Source organism: Styela clava, chromosome 9 (assembly GCF_964204865.1).
Source record: "Styela clava chromosome 9, kaStyClav1.hap1.2, whole genome shotgun sequence".
Taxonomy (NCBI): domain Eukaryota; kingdom Metazoa; phylum Chordata; class Ascidiacea; order Stolidobranchia; family Styelidae; genus Styela; species Styela clava.
This window is the reverse complement of record NC_135258.1, coordinates 6,546,942-6,567,430: the sequence shown is the minus strand read 5'-3', so window position 1 is coordinate 6,567,430 and position 20,489 is coordinate 6,546,942. Positions and strand designations below refer to the sequence as shown.

The 20,489-nt window shown below is 33.3% G+C and overlaps 1 protein-coding gene across 4 annotated transcripts in view; it reads left to right on the top strand.

Moving 5' to 3' along the window:
- The window catches only part of LOC120338737 (slit homolog 1 protein-like), an 87,351-nt gene that overhangs the window by 19,237 nt on the left and 47,625 nt on the right, over positions 1 to 20,489 (top strand). For all 4 annotated transcript variants that reach the window (XM_039406669.2, XM_039406667.2, XM_039406668.2 and 1 more), the window contains exon 4: positions 5,366 to 5,437. In XM_039406669.2, the coding sequence (XP_039262603.2) occupies positions 5,366 to 5,437 (72 nt within the window). The remainder of the gene's footprint in view (positions 1 to 5,365; positions 5,438 to 20,489) is intronic.

Genomic DNA, 20,489 nt, shown 5'->3' with positions numbered 1-20,489 from the left:
TATCCTACAATCTCATTCATATTTCTCCCCCAATCTCAAATCCATAAAGTCTCCACATCAAATATTTTGGCACAAAAGTCTGGGATTTTTCGATCTTACTTTGAAGTGTCTGGAATGATCATTGAGGCGCCATACCTCACAATTGATACTCAAAAAGTGTAGATTGATTGTCAAAAAATTCATTGTTTTTAACGTGTGAAAAATGAGGTTAGGTTACTTTTTTATTCTACACTTTTTATCATGATCTTGTCAACCTAAGGGTCACAGATGGAGTTGCCAAATGTTCGAATATCCACAATCCATCCATATCCATAAACTGAGCAAAAGGCGATCTTTAAAAGTGTTAGATGTTACAAAATAAAATATTAGATAAATTTCAATCTACTATGTCGAAGCCAAATTCTAATAATGAACCACTTGAAAATATTTAAAACTACGTCACTCAAAATTCATATCGTGATGGAGTTTTGAAAAATATCCTATTTCTGTTATTAATGTCATATATCCAGATTTGTCCACTTAAGATATTTGTCTCGCCCAAACAAAATCATTTTTTGCGTTTTTAAATTGATGAATGTCTAAAATTTGCGACAAGATTTACTAAACTTTGGACCATTTTTTGAATAATGTCAAGTGTTATTGACTTGGTGAAAAATTTATTTGCAATAATGCGTGAGAACCAGTTGTTTTTTGTCTGTCAAATATGATATCACAATGCATTTACTGTCACGGATTGTTCGTAAATAATCGAATTAAACTTTGACATAAGGCGAGAGGTTGCGAGCAGTTTGCCTCAGCCGCACCTGCACTTGAGAATTTAGAATACAGCTGCCTGATTGGGTAACCGAACCACAATGTGGCTCCGGGTGAAGGGTAAAACAAAGAAAATCGTCAAAGCTCTGTCTCTAGGTCAAAATTATAGCAAATTCCACCAAACCAGGTCATAAATGAATGATGCATTTATTACAGTCTCAAACATGGTTCGCATTTTCTCTAGAACTATTTCTTATATCTCGAAAGGCGCAAGAAAAGGCAAAATGCCAAACCACAACCCCCGTTAAAGGATTTGGTGGTTGGGAGCGATCACCCCTAAATAGGCAACCATGGTCTACCGCCTTTTCCTTAAGAAATGTTATATTCGGCCTAGTATTATTCAATATTATATCGATACTCCTTCCTTCACCATAGGTTCGCAAAATATAACTTATGCTTATACAAAATACAAAAAAAATCAGCTTTGATTTCGATATAAATCCGCTGCTTAGATAAACTCATTATGATCTAATGTTACCGCATGAGAAAATTGACAATAAGCTTCTTCACATGCAATATTGTAATATATACGATTAATCTATGATAAGGAATATTGTGAGATTAACTCAGAGTGTTGATTTGGCAGAAAAATGTTTATTTTGGCAAGACTTGAGTGGGTTTTTTGTTTGTTAGCGCAAACACATAAATTATTTCATTCGACTATTTTTCTATATACCCCATTTCTATAAAAGCGCCAGAACCCACTCCTGGACAGCCAGTCAACGACATCAAGTTCAAAAACGATAATCCTTATAGTTGTTACTGGCGGGAGGGTATAAAAGTACGGTAAATCTGGCTACAACAAATTATTTTTGATAGTTCCTGGAATTATTAAACACTCTTTGATATCATTCGCTCCAATCAACCATTAAAACATGTTTCTTCCGGTGACCCCGATTTTACCTCAATGGCGCCATGTATCATTTTGAGATAAAGAGTGTATATTACAATAAATCAAAATTAGAACTACACCTGCGGCCTCAATGCAGTAAACATTACAACAGACGAACATTTTTTGAGTCAAAAACATAAACCATGACTGAGATTTCAAAGCGAATTTAATGGCGATTAAAACTGTGATAAAAAAGTTGGTCTTTGTCGAAAATGGGTTTTCAACGTATCGTTATGCAAAGATTCTATGGAATATTCTTTGCCATTTTGAATCTTGTTAATGATAATGTAATGATGTTATTTGACTGTTGACAATGTTGAATTTCTGGTGACAATATTTTTCCACTATTTTATTAGGATGTATACTCTGGACTTTGCTCCCAGCACTCGCGTATGTCCTCTGATAATGTCAGCGCCCACAATGTTTCGATTTTTACATCTTTTAAAAATTAGTGCTTTTCTAAAACGTAAATCCTGGTCGATTATTATTTTCACAACAAATAACCTTACCAAAAGGGCAGTGGTTTCGATGAATAATATTACTCATCCAAACACACATTTCAAAATCGTCACATAGAATCAAGCGTTAAATTTAAACACCTGTGTAATGTTCATGCATCAATGGTGGTCTCTTTTCATATATTTGATTAATTCGGCAACAAAATATAATAGTGTGTTTAAAATCGTAAGCATTTCACGCTTTTCATAGATCTTGCGATCTTCATCGCACTCACTCAAACACCATATTTCAACTTGGGATCTGAAATTCTCATACAAATTTTATTTTTTTGTGCCATCGGCTATGAAGAATATTTTTGACAGAGTTGAACAAAGATTTATTAGAAGGCAATGATGATTTTTGTTATTTCTTCTTATGAAACTTACGCGGCATTGCATAAATAGCAATTTTTTGATTGTAGTATACTATATAGGCAATTAGCATTACCGGACACTATTTCCTAATGCAATGCATGTTCGATTTTATTCAGATATTTTTGTCTTATTACATCAAAATACTTTTTAATTATATAGTACAAATTTTTCAAATAAGAAATCTTTCAAACTGAGCACCCGGTAATGCATTATAGATGATCTATGATGTCATAAACACCTCAGAGGATATGTACTCGCTTCCCATCTGTCGATTGGAATGATGTGTGTAGGTGCGTACAAGCATAATTATATATTTCTGTGTCAAATGAACTAAAAAGTGACGATAGGACAATAGTTGAAAAACAATGTGAAACAGCAATTTTACAACAACTATTGTGAAAACCGAACATTTTTTCATAAATTTCTCCTTTCGCCATCATTTTGCGGAAAAACGTGTCTGAGGAATGTTTACAATAGTCTATATTTCATGGGAAGTGATTTCTATTGTTACGCCATAATTTCTCCCGCGTTTTTATCCGACATTTTCTTCGTGCATTGTTACATCACAAAAGGATGCATAAAGATTCCGCCAATCAAACTTAAACATGACAAAGGGTTGTTGTTTTTTCTTCTTTCATTATTATGCTATTTATGAACTTTTTGCGGTGACCTTATATTTGAAAGAAAACTAGATAAAACCGGATGAAAGCGGTTTCCACCCACGCGAGTCTTGCAACTACTTTAAATGGTTGAATTGAAATGAAAGAAACACTGAGAAAACAAATTTAAGAAGATTATTTGAATGTACTAAATGTGTCTTCTTTGCGTCGTCTGCTAGAATTTTTCTTTTAAAAATTTAAGGTCACAATTGAAAACCCACAATTAAGTTTTGCCACAAAATTCTCACAGATAAATTTTCAAGTTTTTGACATTTCACTTACAAGCGCGACCTTGTTTTGTATGGAATTTTAAGTTTTCTCTACGAGGGATTTGTGAGCAATACTCATTTCAATCAAAAACTGACGCATGGCAAGAATTTCTAATAGACATCCCGTGTATACTTCCTACTTCTACATATAGTTATGAAATATGAATACAACCCTCGCATTTGTGGTTCGCATATAAAGCATATAATGTTACAAAGTACATCCCGTGGTCGATTAGATTTTGAAGTCTTTTCTTTTGATACAAAGGTTATGCTCTAGGAATAAGCTCAAGAATTTCCCAGCATATAGTTAAATATAGACCCGAAAATTTTCTTTGGGAAAAGTAGACGCAAACACGAATATCCTCTTCGGAGTAAATGAACGATGTTGAACCTGGGTTTTGTTGTTGAAACGCAGATCGCCCGATAACCGCGAAAACCGACTTCGTTCTAATAAAATCTACTAGGACTTTAGCATTTAATCTATTATATTCAATCTATGAACTATAATAATACAGTGTACATATAACTCATGAAGTCCACCTTACTTTGAAAACAATCGAATATTAAATTAAAGCCACAGAGACTTCGGGGCCAAATTTATTATTAGTCTTCCTTTGAAACGCAGTATTAATGTTATTAAATTTGACATAAACCTATTGCACCTTGACCCTCAATCATATTTAATCAATCTATGGACTATGTTGCATAACACATATAATAAACTAATTAATACAAATTCTAAAAACTTCCTATTAAATAGTTCCTGGGATATGGAAAGCTATCAGTTTCAGATATTGTATTACGGCTATTTATATATGTTATATGTATATATATATATATATATATATATATATAATATTATATACTCTCACCCTCTTCAATTCTGAAATCAAAGTCAGACTGACATTGAGGTCAATCCCCAAAATAGTATATAAGTCTATTTTGAAATACAGTATTTTTAACCATTTATGTTTTACTTCATAACATCAACTCGGAAATGTGAATAATCAATCATGTTCAACTCTTCAAGAATGAGATCAAATTTCAATGCACGTGTGCATATGACGTCACAAACCTACTCATGTTGGTGTTGTATTCCGAATGCTACTCCATCATGTTAACGAATGAACATTTTTAGGCCTTCAATACTTCTGAGTTTGTAAACGCATTTTCTTGGTTTCCTGCAATGGAATAGGACTTTAACCAGTCACTATAGGCTTCCAACAACACTTGATTGGGCGTTAAATAATTATCTTTCCCTATTGAAGCAAATTTACTCCTAATTTTAATAGTAAAATATTCAATGTTGCTATAATATTCTATAATGTGGTCCGTGCCTTTGTTCAAAACAGGCTCAATCAATTTCTGTAATATTTGATTCACATTATAACGCGATGTTCCGTGTATGCTAATGTATTCAAACTTTCTAAATGTTTGTGGCAAATGTTCAAAATTATATTCAATATCCAGCAATTTCAATTTTGATATCCTGCTCAAGTTACTGTCGTTGCAGAAGATTGCAAATGTTCCATAACTTCACGCGATCACGAACTTGACTTTCTATGTCACCACAAATATGTAAGAGTGATAGTCTGTGGCAGTAGCGTAACTTAATGTGATAAGATACCACCGATACTTCTTATAGCCTATACGTGCGTGATGGGTGGAATATGTGCATAACTAAGTTGAAATATTTATATCATAACATATGTCTAGGTTGCTTATCTTACTGTCATTACTTATCTGATGCCACATTTATTTTACTTCTTATAAATTGATTTGATTAATTGTTATTTTGATATAATTTCGTTCAACTGCCTGACGAAGTGTTAATGATAATATAATTTTATTGTGTTACAGACGACTGAACAATAACGAACTGACGATTCTGCCAGAAAATCTTTTCAGCAAGTTGAGAGCGCTCCAGAGACTGTGAGTTGCTTTTAATTTATATCTTTATGTTTAGCAAATATGTATGAATAAGATGGTACAAGGCAAATTAATAAAGTTTGTACATTGTTGTAGTGCACTTGCACTTGTATAAAATATGACATCATGGTACTATATACGGTCTAAATCTGCGAAGTGGCATGATTACACATGATTAGAAAATATATGATATTCATATTTAAATGACTCGCCTCCTTACATGCGAAAACGTAATCTGCAAAAAAAAAACTTTCGAAAGGCAAGGAATATTATTCGAGGTTCGTAAATTCAAGGTTTTTTCTTTATAATAATTTGCTGTTGAATGCGAAAATTAAGTCAAGGAATTCAATTTTGTTTTGCAAAAATCATTCGAGACAAAGATCGCAATGCGATCCCATTGTCAACGTCACTGGTGATCTACTGTTTGTCATAACAATATCAAACTGTGACAACACAATTGCACAAGACATACCTCGATTCGGGTTATCTCCTGTCGAATATTGTTATGCATAGTGTTGGAAGTGATGTTGTTTTCAATTACTTCAATTCATAAAGAATATTTGTTAGCTTTTGCCTCGCTATATTGATATAAAGTAGATATTTTTATATAAAGTAGTCATTTTATACCATGGAACTTTAGACGTTATTTATGATAATATTACATATAGCATAATGTAAAATTGCTTCAGACGAGCCGTCTAGGAATTCTCTCTCCAAATATATTCAGTGTATTTAAACCTGTCACCATGGAAACATAACACCATTCATTGTCGTGTCATAGCCATGGACAAATATTAAACAATCCATTCAATAAAATGAATTATGAACTAATAATAGTAATCGACCAGTACAATATACTTTATCTAATTAGGTCATCTTTAGTTACCCACGAATTTCGTTTCTCAAATAAAGTTGATGCTTTCCATAGTTAGCTTTCTCTTTACTCATACATGTTTATCTGTGTCAACGGATCACGTTCAGTTGTGTATTAATATGGGTGTAGTATTGGTGTGACTGTTGACAATAATTGCGAACAAAATCTTTCGAAACCTGCTTCGATAAATACTTTTATAACAATTTTTTAGCCAAAATTTATTTATTGACTTTCTCTACAACATCAAAATATAAAAAATGTACTTCCCAATCTTCATTATTAATGTATATATAGTATACAATCTTGACACGTTTTATTCGGTACTTTATAATTAATAAAGTGATAGCTAACAAAGTATATTATATATTGATAATGGTGAGGCAAAAAGTATACAGAATGTGTTTTTCTCGTATGCAAATGAAATCGTCTATATCTCAAAATTTCTGTTGTTTTTGGCTTCATATACCAATATATTATGGTTTCACGGATCATTTAGGCATCAATTTAATAGTCCGTATTGTCGTTATCTTAGTAATTTGACCAGATAAAAATGCCATTCGCATAAATCTTCCCAGGGTATATTTTTCGCGCTTTAGCGCAGACAATGTAAATAACTCTAAATTTTGCAAAATTGAGAAATCTATTCTAAATACACTTATAATGCTATAATAAGAGATGCGATATCCTGATACACCACAAGAAAAATAAACGTTTTATTTTAAAATCAACACATCCCTTGCCCAGGCGCATTTGACCATAAATTCCAGGTATACCGTTAAAATAATAAGTTTGCTTGATAAGTCTTCTCTCATCTCTTATCGAATGACACGGGTAATTTGGATTTTATCTTTCAAAATGAGGGATATTATTCCTAAAATAAAACATCAAGATTAACTGACTTTCGCAGTAACCAAATTAGAAAATAACACTAAATGTGAGCTTAAAAATAAATTTGTAACGTGAAAGAAGTTAGGGAATGAGGCATTCTGCTTTATGCATTATGGCGTAGACAGAGACAGTTTTGAAGCAATTAACAATGCTGGTAGCCAGATTCATCATCGTTTCAACTTTCTGTTACTCTTGTTTGAATGGGATTGAACATCTAGGTGAGGGGACCTTATCTGTACAAACATACTTGAACCGATCACAGACCGAAATGCCACTCTGATTAAATGATTGTAAAAATGTTAGGCATGCATGTATGTATTTATTGTTCTGGCCACCCAGAAGGGTGCATTATTAGTTTTACTATACCTCAGAAAAATTGTTGATGCGTGCATCCACGCAATTGATCCGATTACTCTGTTTGTCTGTGTTACCACCATTAAAGTGATAACGCAGAAATATTATCTATCGTTTAAACTCTAGCACTAAATCGACCAATATTCCTAAAAAATTTCCACAACTCAAAATAGTCAGAGAGCTATATATACTGGTACAAAAACCCACTTGGCCTTTGTCAAATATTAGATGATTCGTGTGAGGGAGTGGCTAACGTCTGCGATCCCACCTTCAAATATCAGGCGAGACACTATGACGTAGATGGAGAAAGATATAAAGATAGTAATATGTTTAACTGTCCAAACACAAAGTCAAACTCTACGCAAATAATAGTGAGAAGCGTTTTATCTGTAATATGAATTAGAGGATTTGGTTGGAATGTTGAGGACTTCAAAAATAAACATACTATAGCGCCTTTGTGGATCACCCCAGTTTATCATATATACATGATATTTCTCGCTACTACAACACATTTTTGTCGCTTTTGGGCGATAATGCAATTGTTCTACAATCATACTCGCTGTCTATAAGGGTAAACTCACATACCCATTTTAGAGCAAAATATTAAAATGTAGTAGTTTTTTTTTCAAATCGTATACTGCAGTATTGCACGATTTATCTGGAGAAAGACAAACCGATTTTCTTGAAGTCATTTGGTTCACGGTTTTCCGATTTTCACCGCATAACTTTTGAGTACTCCATCAGATAACTCTCATATTTATTTTATCTTATATCACTCATTCATATTTGTTAGGTCAAGTGGTTTACGCCTACCGGTATTATTTAGGAATTTTATTGCGCGGCGTTGCGGTTCTGTCCTCAAATATTCTATGAATTGAGTATTCAATAGTTTGGAATTCTGTACGTGCTCTTGATCATGTTTAGAATTTATTGTCTGGAAGAGTTATACAATCACTATATATAACTTAGAACTCTCTGTCTATTGGGGGAATAATCGGTTAAATAGTCTTGCGATATTTAAGCCTAATCTATTTGTATGATTCACTATAGAGAAATTGACAAATCCTTTCAATATACTTCAGTCACTGTGCGGAAGTGAACTTAATATTCACGATTTGACCGTTGATCATAGAAAATATACAGAGCCTCGAGTCTTGATTGTGCTAACTTTCGAATAGATTCTGGCCTGGACGAGCAATACAAACACGGTAGAGAACATAGACTACATATATAACTTAAAAGTCTTCGTGCAATCGCAAGCTTCAAACAATCTGCATGATCCCAAATGGAGAAGTCTTTCCAATATCACTATCTAAAAGAAAGATATTTATGATTTAAACGTTAATTATTAAAAAGACATGTAACCTTGAGTTTCGAAAGTGCCATTATGAACTTTCGGCGCTCCAAAAGTATGTGTACCAATATGGAGGGAACTAATTTTGATCTCCTATTTCACAAAACGTTGTGTGAAGGGACTGAAACCTATGCTCAGGGGTATATTCACTTTGCTAACACAGACAGTCCCCGAACTCATAATAGAACTAAAATAAGGAAAATCGAAATAAAATTATGGCCTAATCCTAACATGGTACACATACTACGGGAGTACCCAACTTTTTAAAAGCATGATCTAAAGAAAGCCTAACGAGTCACGAAAATCGTTCTTGAAGTTTTCAAGTAGGCGGATGATCCTTCAAATACGTTAATCACCGTCGTTGAGTTGCCAATGAGTTCGTGTAGTAGAGTCGTCCTTGGATTAATAATATCGATCGTTTTCTCTTCAAAGAAATCTTATAATTAAATAAATAATCTAACCACATTATTCGCCAAAGCGACGGCGTTTTGATTCAAATTCTGCACTCTGGAGATCAACATAAATCCAAAGCTTCACCTTGCAATAGTTTTCTTATGTCAGCTTACAATATACGCAAGAAACAAAAGTATACATGCGAAGAAACGAAGTTTTCAATTCTTCCTCACAAACTATGCAAATACCGAACAACCAAACACGTTTTATTGTCGATATAAAACAAAAAAAAACATTATGTGTTAAGTGAAGAACCTGTATTACTATGTCAAGTTTTAGGTACAGTAAGAATAGAATGTACGCCTTTTTCTCTTCTTTTTAAAATACTTTTGACTTTTCGATGAGTTTCTTTCCCTTTGTCAATATCTGAAGAAGATCTTCAATTATATTGTCACAACAAAACAACAAAATATTTATGATGTCATATTTTGTCACAATGTACTTAAAATCGCACAAACATGTCCAAGATGTCTTCAAAATGCGCCATCTTTAATTTGCTTCCAAATTTGACCACAGAAGTACACTCTTTGTGTGCTTATGGGTCTGATTTGCCGTCGAAGGACTTGAAGGAGACGTTTGGGGAATCTCGACATCACAATTCACAATAAAAATTAGGCTTTTGGATAAGTCAAGAATATAAACGCGATTCGTTTTGACACCTCTTTCGCATATTATAATTAAAAACCTAATTTTAAAATCCGACCCAGGTCTGTCGAGCAACACGCCCTTGGATACTTCAAAATATTTACTTGATGTGCCGACTTTTATGTCTTCTAAACGCACAAATGAAGCCAGTAACGAACGAAAATTTTTGTAACGATACTCGAATATTCCAAACGGCGACGAGAGATTAATCACTTAAACAGAAGTTCAAATACTATATAATAATGTCAGATGTTTGGAGTATAGTAATCGAGGCAGTGGCTAGCTTAAGAAATTTTTGTAAAAGTCATCAAATATTACGAATAACGCCGAAAGATTAATGACATGAAGAAGAGTTCAAATACTCTATGGCGACGTTAAATATTTTATACAAAGCAGATAAATTAATATCTTAAGAGAGGAGTTCAATTACTCCATAATAACGTCATAGATTTGGAATATAGTGAAATATAGAATAAGAATCTGTCGTGGCGATAAACAAACGCGCTCCGCTCATTAATTCAAATCAGAATACCATCATATTGTACTGTACCTTTGATCACACATTGTCACAAACTAATAAATGCAATAGTGATTTACGATTATACGACACAGGATATTAATATGAATGCCCAACGGAGCGTTTGCGTACGACAGGGAGGTAAGATAGCACTAATAAAAAACGTGTAAAATTGAATAATATTTTGGTGTAATTTAAAACATTTAGTCGCAGGGAAATGCTAAATATGCATGTTTATTGAGCAATTTCTTCTGCAGCGGGTTATGTTAACTGGTACAAAATGATTAATGCCCCATGTATGTAGATGATATTTTTTAAACGAGGATTATTCGCCTTTCGCCCGGAAAAGTCGCTCTGAACGAGCGGACATCGATATCTCTCAATATGTGAGGAGTAACTACTTTCCGAATCTATTACAAACTGGGTGAAGTGGAGCTTGGGATTTGAACTTAAGACCTACAATGCCAATACAGTTGAGTCAAACGCTTTAACGACTAGGCCATTTCGTAGCCCGAAATGCCATTGTATTTTACTCCTATCCTCGATTACGCAGAAGTTGATAGGTGTTGAGTTGATTGATTGAACATTCAAACAAGTTAGCGGATGAAAAATCATTCTGACAATTCTTCAGGGAGAATTCATCTTTCGTCGAGATCTATTGACCACCCGCAAATGAGGTCAGATCTCTTGATCGTCGTTTCGTTTGCTTGAAGATCGATATGCGAGGTTTTGACGTTTTCTTTTGTGGATTAAACCCATTTAGATTTAAAAACATATATGTAGTATCATTTTTTGCAAACGTTCGACGATATGAGATTGTAATTTACTTGATTAAGACGCTTGCGCTAATATGATGTATTTATTTCATAGTGTCTCTCCAGTCCCCGTATTCAATTTTATTCTGATTTGTTAAAATAAAAATTTTAGTGGAAAAATTTTAATTGATGTTTTATACCTCACTATTGTAAAATAGCCGCAATTTTAGGGTTGGATGTGAATTCAAAGGAAAGGAAATTAAATCTAATTAAATTATCATGTCATGGCTGACAATTTACCATCTGTCGGGAGACTTTGGGAATTTGAACTTCAAATGATCGAATCGATGTTCCTTTTTCTGTAATTCAAATACAAATCAGTATATACAAGTAAAAATGGTTTTGAGCATCATACAAAAAGTCTTCAATATCTTTTAAAACCGTTTGCATAGCTGCTCACAGACTAAGGTCGGGGTCTCTGAGTCAACGTGAGTTAACACTTCAGATAAATATATTCGCATAAAAATAAGTCCTGGTCACTACGATAAGGTGTAGGCCGTAAATACTGTTTTTCTGTACTTACCAAATCTGTACTGCACTGCTATTTACTGCTAATTGCTGGTTCATATTGGATCTAACATTCAAAGTTTCGAAAAGCGTGCATCGTGAGGTATTATTAACCGTCTTACGTTAGATAGGTTAGTTCCGTTCACAGTATGTTTAATGTTTGAAAACACTTTACGAAACAGCTGATGTTAATTATATACGTAGTAATAATAATTATAAACATTTTCGACGCTCCTAATTTGTTATTGAAACGCTTTTAAGTATACATTTTGTTCCGGGAAAGCTTGACCTTCAGCCCAAGAGTCTATATTTTGTCCAAATTCCAACACAGCTAATTTTGCTCGATTGCAAACCTTATCTACTTGAATAAGCTTGCAAATACCGAAACAATTTTCCCAGAAATTCTAACTGTCCAAATGTAGATTTAGATTAAGTACAGCTGATCAAATGAAATTCTGCCTTTAAGACATGACTGGAACAACAAACCCAACGGTGAAACTATTTCACTCAATTTAAACTCCACACAAAAGGTCATTGATAAGCGAGTGACCAGTATGGGTGGCGGAGTAATTCACACCCCAGGGGTTCGACCCTGGGTGAAGGTCATCTACTAACAAGATTAACAATCCATCAACCAAAATCTGATGGGGCAAAAATTATAGCGCTGGTTTTAAAGAATTACGACACGAACGGCGCAAAAATTGACTTTTTATAGGCTGTGAAATTGATTATAAGAGATTTGTGCACCAAAAAAATGTTCCCACTCCCATATCATATTAAGATAAATTGGCCAGCTCATTTATTGATCGATTAGTGTTTTGTATTGACCGACTGACCATTACAAAGTCATTTTTCATCTGTCAATGCCAAGTTAGACTGTTAGTTAGTCTGTGTTTGAATTGTAATTAGTTAACGGATAATTGGTTTGAATTTGTTGAACCTCGGCAATGGATAATTTGTGTGCCTGAAATAACAATTTTACAAAGTTTTTAGAAGGGTTAGTTCGGTTGGCTTATAATGATATTTTTATAATGCCCAAAACTAATATACTAGGTATTCAATGTAGAGTAAATTATAGACGATGTCTAATTGAGTAATGCAGCTGAAAACTTACCGATACTTTTCAACTGATTACCTTTTGAAAATCTCATTGTATAAAACCTATTACTGAGCAAACATGTAAAATTCCACTTGAAATAAAAAAAACTAATATTTAAATTTTTCGTCATGTTTTCACAACTTATCACAATTTGTTGGTCAATTGACCATGGTCATGTAATATGATATTTTATTATCGAAATTCCCACCAAAAGCCAAAATACTCGAATAAGGATTAATTGGGCCAAATTCTCATATAGAAAAACGCATGACATACGGACAGTGACCAAACTGCAATATTATGAGCGGATATTTTGTCGTTGTAATCGATTAAGCTTGAGAAGTCGTAGCATTTAAATATGAGATAGTAAGAATTTCGCAAATAAATGATTTCATTGCAGGTTCCAGCAATGGAGAACTCTAATAAAGTGCTTTTTGGCGTCACGAATAGTTGTTACATTACGTTCTTTGATTGCACAGTAATCGTTAATTTTGTTCCCACGACGGCGTTCTGTGTTTTTCCTGGATTACGAGCGGATTTGGGGTAAAAAGTACCCCAAACGGGGTGATGTTTCAGTAATCAGATTCAAAACAAGAAGAGCTTGTTTTGAGACCCAAGTGTCCGGGACCCCAGATGTCAAGATAAGCGATTTTAGAGGTCCTATGTCACGTATGGAGGTAAAATAACAACGGATGACTAGATTTGAATTGAATTTGTTAATACTCTTGCCTATTCTATACTTGACTTGGTGGTCATTCATCTCTTCTATCCGATTTACTGTGTTGGTCAATAAACCCGAGAGTATTATCGAGTTCAGAGGTCGTGTTAAATTTATATAACACATCAACCAATCTTCGACTTAATTAGATACGATTGTTCCAAATATTCCATTATAAAATGTTCTTCGAGTACACTCAAAACAAAAAATCAGGAAAATATTACTTTAGATCAAAGAGTTTTTTCAAAAATTATTGTATAAAAGCAACATATTTAGGAACCAAGTTTTGAACAGAGGCAAATGGAAATTTTACCATAAATAGAGTAAATTGGAATGTGTAATCCACGGGTTTGTTTCAGCATTTGGGTTTGTTTTGGCCTTATTTGTATACGTACAGGATTATCCGATAAGAGTTGAACCCAAATGATATGGAATATAATTTAGAAAGAACATAACTTTTGTGCAAAGCGTCAACTGAAACGATTGGGTATAATCATACACAAGCAGAATTCCAAGTTTTAAATTATTTTTCTCTATTTTTGTAGAAGTAATTGAGAAATTTGTAGGTTCTATTTTCGGATCACCCTTATATATTCTTTCGAATGATTAATGTACATATTTGCGTCATTTCCCAAAATCCCTTGCACACCCAAACCCATAATCCTCTTGAACTCATGACCTTTCTGCCGCCTTCAATACAAACACCACAAAGTGTCAAGTAAGTTGCAAACTGTGAATCGACAACTTTTCTGAACCAAACTCGACATTTGAACCCAGAATGCAAGTGTCAGACACAACAATTCTTCGAATTACAAAATGTTGTTTTTAGTCCAATTACTCGACAAAAATAGCAAAAACAAAACAAATTCATATTTACAAATTCCTATAAATGGATGTTTGTGAAAACCATAGGACTAACTGGTGAATCTTCACCCCAAAACAGTTTCATAAAGTATAATTACCAAACGAAACTTTATGAATATGATTTTGGATTCAATTTTTCTTACTATTTCCTATTCAAATTGTCAACTTCCCATAAATCCGCTTTGATAGTATTCTTCATATTTTTTAATGAGATGTTTTTGATTTTGTGAAGAATAAAAAATAATTTTTACCCCATTCGATTTTGTTTCATATAAAAGTATATTTAAAATTTTAGCCTCAGCTTTTTAAGGTTTAAACTTGGTTCTACTTTTTTTCAAGAATATTCATGGGAATGTTTCAGAACCGAAATCTAAATTAAAGGGTTTTTACACCGCAAACAAATTGGTGTAATTTGTTTACATCATGTTTGCACGGAATGCGCTATTGCTTGACTAAATATAACCAAAAGAGGAAGGAAGCGCAGGTACTACTTGACTATCATCTTAGCGCCAGGATTAGAATCCTCTTACAGAAATATTTTAAGTGAATAATAACCTCTCAAATAGGTTTAACGGATCTGTCAAATTTGTCAGATTGTTTAAAGTCAATTGGCGCGATTTTGTTTTGTTATTAGACTTTTCAAAAATTACCTTAGAAGACAGCTCTTAGCTTTAGCTTTATCTACTAATATGTAGGGAATACCTACGTTATTGCAGGAATTGCAACTCGCATGATTCCGATGACGAGCGTTTGGGTGTTGAACCCGAAATATTTAAACTGCGTTGCCGACAACCCCGCCCACGTGGTTTTCTACTTTTTTCAGAAAAAAATGTAACCTTATTTCGAGCAATTTTTCAAGAAGTCAAAAAAAAATTGTTAATATTGCGCTATTGTTTGATAGACCTTGTTTTTTTTTTCTTTTCTGTTCTTAACTATGTTTGAGCTTAAGAAATAGGATCGTTTTCCCCTTCCACATACCGTAACGTTTAGGGTAGGGCACTATAGTAGTAAACAAGAAAAGTCTTTTAAAGACAGTTCATAGTTTTCCGTGAACCAAATATTTTTTTATTGTTTTATATTGCGCAGGTGCTTCGGTTAAAACCCACCAAATCATTTGAAAATATTTTTATTCACGTGGTCTGTTGGTGGTAAAATATAAAATTCTTCTGGTCTTAAAAATGACAGATTTCAAAACATTGCTTCTGCTCGATAGGATCCACATTTTCAAATTATATTCAAAGCGCAGAAACTTAATCACCAGTATTTAGTATATTATATTTGGCGCTCTAGTAGTATGTGTAGCAATATGGAGGTAACTGATTTTGTTCGCCTTCGTTACATCAAGTTGTGTAAAGGGACGGAAGAATATGGGCGGTGGTATATTCACATGGCTAACACAGACAGTACCTGGACTCGTAATAGAACTAAAATAAGAAAATCGCAATAAAATTATGACCTAACCTTAACCTGGTACACACACTATATCAATAATATTTTACTTCGAATATGATTTAGGTTGAATATCGAATTTGCGGGCCATTTCTAAACATTGGTACTTTTTGTTAAAATCCACGAATCTAACTAACTTAATCTCATAGCCATAAGAAAAAAAATATTATCATCATCTTCAAATACGCCTTTAAGGGCGAATATCAAATTACCAAACTATTCCTAAACATTGGTACATTCGTTAGGATTCACGATTTTAAATATTGTAATCTAATCACTTATTCATAGTGAGAAAATATTATCATTTGCTGTGAATACGCCTTTAGGTTAAATATAGAATTTTTGAAGCTTTGTAAAATAATAAAAATTACAAATTACTTCACACGATTAGCCACATGAACGTGTAATTCCCGTTTTTAATCTGCGAAGTAATCAAAACATAGACAAACAACAACATGTTAGGATCTCAAAATTAGCATTTAGGTACTTTAAATATACTTATTATTTGTAATTATTTCCTTTGTTTTGGAATTTACATTTCGGATATTTTATGCGTGAGAATTAACATGAAAGTATGTTTTGTAATCATGGTTAATGGTATCTTAGTTTCACGAATAAGTCAGAAAAATTTTCTGTAACAAAGTTGTTCCTCAAGATTTATAAAATTTGTTTCCTAAGGTTGGCGGATAGTGTAAAAGGTTTGGGCTGAAATGACGGAAGGGCACTTAAATATAGCTACTTTAATAATCCATGCCATAATTTTTACCTTCGAAATTTATGTTAACAAATTTTGTCAGATTACACAAAGTTGCAGTCCTAAAATAGATGTATCATTCTCACTGCATATTGATTGTGAATTTTACATTTTAAAGCAGTGGTTCTCAAAAGGTGGGGCGCGTCCCACAACGGGGACGTAGGCAATTTTTTGAGGGGGTGGGGCGTGAAGCTGATGAAAAAGTTAAAAATTCTAAAAAGGGGGCGCGGCTTAAAAAGTTTGTTCACTGTTCTAAAGTATTGTGGTTGGCACCACATTTACAAGTTTTTCAAGATGGTCGACCATTCATCTTCCTCTTTAGCTCTCGTATATCCGTCTTCATTAATCTGTCTGATACTCACGATTCATCAAAATTGTGGCCACAAAAATCACAAATCATAAAAATTCGAAATATTTCAAGAATTTATTGGGTATTAATGTTTACTCAACGGTAGTAAAATCTTAAGCCACGAATCATTGGTCTAACATTGTTGGTACATGCTTGGAATGCCATGCTTGGAACAGGGAGCTAACACTCTTATCCACAGCTTCGCCGTTGACTGCAGTTTACTTTGCTGAAACGCCGTTTGTTTCGATTAGGATGTATAATTTCCAGTTTCTCCATCTAATTCGATATAACTATTGTAGTACTGTCAGATTATGGGATATGTGAGACGATTGTCTTGTGTTGGGAATTTCATCGCAACAATTATAGTTTAGACTTTGGCTCCTCTATTAAAAATACGAAAATTTGATCACTTCTTATGATTCTTCATTTTTTTTATTGAATTCAAGTTTTTTATAATTTTTATAATCTCTCCTCTTATGGACAGTAATCTTCACGCTGATGCCGTGTTGCTACTTGAACATTAAAAATATCCTCATAATCGCCAATGTGACGTCATAAGTATGATGGATTGGTCATCAATATTAGTAGATAATAGTAAAATATGCGAAGACGAAAAACGTTGTGTGACTGACCACTTGTAGGTGTGGTGATCACGACATTTTTGAGTGGGTATTTAGTTATTTAGTATATTTTCAAAATATGAAAAAGTTTGTTACGACATGGGCGAAGAGTCGAGTATCCTCTTCATTGATAGTTTGAATCCTAGGTCCTCCCATCTAATTAAGGGTGAAATAAATTGAGTATGCGATGTCGAAATGGAAAGTTTGAGGTTCTTTCAAGTAAAAGTAGCTCCTTACATATCGTTAAATATCAGTGACTGCCGAATAAGGTCTTGTTAAAGCGAAAGACGTGATTAAGCGACGTATAAACAAATCTCACTTCCTAACCTTAACCTCATACAAGCTCGTAGTGCATTGGTCAAGTCAATGATACTGTTTTTCTTGAACAAGTTGATACGCTAATGTCATCACGATTTCATACTCCTTTATTTTTACAATAAGTGTAAAATCTTAACATAACTTCGCACTTATAGACGAGATTTTCTCACACGGACACCATGTTCATCATAATTTCTCAGAGTATGTACAGATTGTAAAGGCGTGTTAAATATACTGTACTAAGGCAACAGCAATCAGATATGAAAATCTATCAATACGAGTGGAGACTATATAAGAAAATTATTTTACATATCATTTGCATATTAACAAGTTTCGAAAATTTATAGCAATTTCAATTATTTGTAAATACTGTTTTACTGACCATTTGAGAATAAAATTTGAGATTATTCTTGATTATGTACATTATATATAGTAGACAAATTAGAAATACTCGAACAGAAATTGACTTGCGTAAAATGAATCTCTGGGTTATTATAATATTCAAATTAAACCTTTCCACGTATAGGTTTTCAGGCCAATTGGCATAGTCATTACAGCATTTACAAATATTAAAAAAAAATGAATGAAGCACAAATGATACAATTTAATTGAACGAAAGAATTGGCCCTGTGTCCCGAAAAGCTTAAGCTAGTTGGATTTTTATGAAAAACAGCAAACAGCAACATTAGCTTAACCCCTATTGTATTGTCCACAAAAGCTAATTAAATGAACATCAATATTTGGATCAGTGTTAAGAGAGGGTTGCGTTGTATTTCGTTGCGCCGCGGGTGGTTAAATGTACTATATTTCTGGTATTTGTGTATTCAATAAGCTTCCTCAAGAATGTAGTTTAGTACTAACGCTATTTTAAGTGTTCTCAAGTTCAAATTTGGGTACTCGCGTAGTGTGTGTACCAGGTTTGGGTTACGCCATAATCCTCAAATCGAATCTAGATATTTGCTAATACAATACCGTCATGTTTACTTTATCCCAGAACCCTCTACTGCGTATTTCAAGTAAAAAGTTGATTAGAATCTTCATAAAACTTTCTCATGGTTTATCAGCAACTCATCAGTGTTAAATTGGAAGTTGGTTTATGTTAACGTTTCTGCTAAATTAGTAAAATCCTGATAATATTCACGCGAAAACCGCGAAATTTGCAATAATTACCGCGAAAATTCATGTTTTATCGATAAATAATCAAAGCGGCTATTGTCATAAAGTTGACAACTTTTCATGCCTAAATTTTTCTTTTACTCGGGTTCAAAACGTTTATATTTAACTTGATGTGGAACGCTAGCAAATACATGCATGTAATGGAAAGTTGTAACATTAGTGAAGGACAATCAGATAAAAGAAAGATCGCATGCACTTGCTGATCTTACACACCATAATGGAGCTCGAAATTGGCCTATCGTTGCTTTTCAACTCACAAATATATTTTAATAAATCAAATTGTTATATATGGACCAAATTTTCAAAGTTTTATAACAGTTTATATCGCTTTGGTTCATTATATCTTGAGTATGAGTTTAATAATGTGAAGGTAAATTCCCTCTTTTTACTCATATTTAAAAAATATTATTCTGCACTTTGAAAGCCCCCTCCTGACAGTAACTTTTTTTCTATACATTTTGGATAAAGGAATTCACAAAAAGACCTTCAACGTTTATAGTCAAGTGAGTTCATTTAAGCGTTCATAAAAGTATTCATATATATATAATATTTAGGAGTTTATAAACAAAAATATCGTTGAAAGAGTTGACGATTTTTTTGCACACAAACATTGTCTTTGAAGCGTCTTTGATCTGGATTTATGACTTAATAAATCCGTTTTGACCAAAAACAAAGCATCGTTCAAGCATTGATTTACGCAAATATGTCATAATGAATCAATGATAAACAAAATGACCTTTCTGAATAAGAATCACGCTGGATTGTACAACAAAAAATAACGTAATTTATGCTTTACAATCTTTACTTATCTTCGTAATGTCCAAGTGTTTTTTCACCTGCATTTGTTTACATCGACTCTTGTTTAACATAAAAGTAGACGGTATCACCACTTGGGTGTCAATCCTTTGATATTTTCGAACATTAACGTCATAGAATAAAACACGTTTTGCGTTAATTCTTTTACGATTTACTGGATTCAAACACAATCAATAAAAATATCGACATATGGATAAGATTTTTTTTCAATATTTCATAATTGTAATAATAGGGCATTTTATCTCTTGTGTTTATATTAAATTACCAAGTTAAACATGACCATAACTTTTTCATGATTTGTTTAAATCTAAATTAAATGTGACAAGCTAAACACAGTTTTTCTCCGTTGTGGGCAGAAGTCTCACTTTCAGCGGAAGGTGATTTTACCTTATCCAATTTTCAATCTTCCCTCACGCTTGTTCTCAAACCGCCAAACATTAAGAATTATTACAAACTTTCATGTTCGCTACCGAAGTTTTCTGATG